The sequence below is a fragment of the Oreochromis aureus genome, linkage group 16 (assembly GCF_013358895.1).
Source record: "Oreochromis aureus strain Israel breed Guangdong linkage group 16, ZZ_aureus, whole genome shotgun sequence".
Classification (NCBI taxonomy): domain Eukaryota; kingdom Metazoa; phylum Chordata; class Actinopteri; order Cichliformes; family Cichlidae; genus Oreochromis; species Oreochromis aureus.
The window spans coordinates 35,640,269-35,642,780 of NC_052957.1; the positions used below are offsets into that span (position 1 = coordinate 35,640,269).

The 2,512-nt window shown below is 40.3% G+C and overlaps 1 protein-coding gene across 1 annotated transcript; it reads left to right on the forward strand.

Moving 5' to 3' along the window:
• The first annotated feature begins 887 nt into the window (after window positions 1-887).
• Window positions 888-2,024, forward strand: LOC120433533 (trace amine-associated receptor 8a-like). Its single transcript, XM_039599819.1, has 2 exons — window positions 888-1,048; window positions 1,214-2,024. The coding sequence occupies exons 1-2, from the start codon at window positions 888-890 to the stop codon at window positions 2,022-2,024; spliced, it is 972 nt and encodes a 323-aa protein (XP_039455753.1).
• Window positions 2,025-2,512: the final 488 nt, after the last annotated feature.

Sequence of the window (2,512 nt, forward strand, 5' to 3'; positions counted from 1 at the left end):
GCCCAGCCTGTCTTCAGCCAGAGGTTTCCGCACCTGCTGGCCCTGCAGCTGCTTCTCCGTCACCACCGGCTCCCACGCAGTTGCCTGCAGCTGCTGCTCCGCCTTTCGCTGGCTCCCACGCCGTTGCCTGCAGCTGCTGCTCTGCCGCCATCTCCTCGTCCACGTCGGATTTGGCGTCAGCGGCCACCTTCCAGGCCACTGACTGGACTTTGTCGCCCGCATGGTCAGCCTCCGGACCTGCTCAGTCGCCGCCACTGCCTTCCGCATGGTTGGCCTCCGGGCCTGCTCAGTTGCCGCCACTGCCTTCTGCTTGGTCAGCCACTGGACCTGCTTACTTGCCGCCACTGCCTTCCACATGGTCGGCCACCGGACCTGCTCAGTCGCCTCAGCCGCTGGCCACGCGGCTGGCCTCCTGAACTGTTTCATTTTGGACTTGGACTTTTACATGCAGTGATTATATGTTATTACTAGGAAAACAAGAAAATATGTATTAAAAAAGTTATAAAACAGATTAATACCCAATACCATTACAACCCAGTGGTCACCAGGAAGTATGCTGAAGTGTCTGAAAAGGTTTTCTTTTTTTTTAAATTTTAAAACAAACCCCTTTCAACTTTACTTGTGTAAATTTCTTGTTTGTGCATAATATCTTTAGTAAAACACTTTTAGTTTTAAAAGTGCTAGATAACTTTAATCTCTATATATTACAATGTTCATTACAAACTGACTGAGAAGGTAATTGGTCTGTGGGTCTCTAGAGTCTCTACACAGCAAAAGAGGAGGGACTTTAATCTTCAAGTAAGAAAGAATCTTAGAAGAGGGACAAAGTTATAACATTTGAGATTGTTAGAAAGGTGTCAGGGGCTCATAAGCGCTTCTAACTGATGATGGCAGAAACTGAACTCTGCTTTCCAAATCTCAACTCCTCCTGCAGTAGATTAAAGCGCTCTCCCTCAGACTCAGTGCTTATTTATGTAATTCTAACCGCCATTTCTCTTCTTACTGTGGCTCTAAACCTGCTGGTCATCATCTCCATCTCCCACTTCAAGTAAATACTTAATACATTTATAAGTCTAGCAATTGTACAAGAGAAAATGACTGACATAAAATAACTTAAACAGAACAACTTTTTCACAATGTTTTGATGTGGATGATCAGCTGGAATAATTGATGCTACAAATAATATATATTTTTCTATCTCTTATCTCTCCAGGCAGCTCCACACCCCTACAAACCACCTCCTCCTCTCCCTGGCAGTCTCTGATTTCTTTGTGGGTCTCAATATGTGCTTTCAAAGTATGCTCATAGATGGTTGTTGGTATCTTGGTGACCTGATGTGTGTGTTGTATTATGTTTGCGACATAGTTGTTACTTCTGCCTCAGTAGGAACCATGGTGCTCATTTCAGTTGACCGTTATGTGGCCATTTGTGACCCTCTTCATTATCCCACCAAAGTCACTCCAAAAAGAGTTCAGACCTGTGTCTTAATGTGTTGGATTTGCTCGCTCCTACTTGTCGGTGTGCTATTGAAGGATAACCTGGATAAACCAGGCAGCTTTAATTCCTGCTTTGGAGAGTGTGTGATTTATGTTGACTTTGCAATACAGGTTGCCGATCTTATTTTGACATTCCTCCTCCCCATTACTGTCATCGTAATTTTGTATCTAAGAGTATTTGCCGTGGCCATGTTTCAGATTCGGACCATGCAACCTCATGTTGCAGCTGTCACACAAAGGGGGAAAGTAAGTCCAAAAAAATCTGAACTGAAAGCAGCTAGGACTCTTGGCGTTGTTATTCTTGCATTTCTGATATGCCTATTCCCATATTACTGTGTAATACTTTCAGGCCAGGACACACTGCTTGATATTTTATCAGTTACCTTTTTTTTATGTTTGTTTTATTTTAATTCCTGTCTCAACCCTATCATCTATGCCTTTTTCTACCCATGGTTTAGAAAATCTGTTAAACTTATTGTTACATTTCAAATAGTCAAGTCTGGCTCCAGTGATGCCAGCATGCTGTGACTGAAATAAGCTCTTCAAGTCAGGGCAAATAAATAAAATAATATTTCCATATTTCAAATTGCAAATATATATTATATATAAACTGCCCAGATTACACAGATTACTTCTTCTTTTCTATTGTTGGCAGCCAGTTAGCCTGTGGCCTCAAATACATCAAAATATTTGTTTTGGTTCCTTAACCTCTAAAAACTTAAAATTGCAAAATAAAAGCAAGTGCTCCAGATCCATATATATATATATATATATATATATATATATATATATATATATATATATATATATATATAAAATCAACAGAAAAATAATTAAGTCAATTATATATTGTATACACTTATTGGAGGTACTTTTTTCTTTGAGCAGCTTGACAACATTTTAAAATTTTACTCAGCGCAGTACTTTTTTGTTGCAGGTACTATTATACAATATCAGAATGCCATGATGTCAGTTTCTGCTGTATATCCAGCCGCTCTCAGTATTTAATCTCTTTA

Bases quoted from the DNA above. Each gene is read 5' to 3' on its own strand.
- LOC120433533 (XM_039599819.1), top strand. From the start codon at position 888: ATGGCAGAAACTGAACTCTGCTTTCCAAATCTCAACTCCTCCTGCAGT. The intron at 1,049-1,213 runs GTAAATACTTAA...TTATCTCTCCAG, and splicing joins ATCTCCATCTCCCACTTCAA to GCAGCTCCACACCCCTACAA.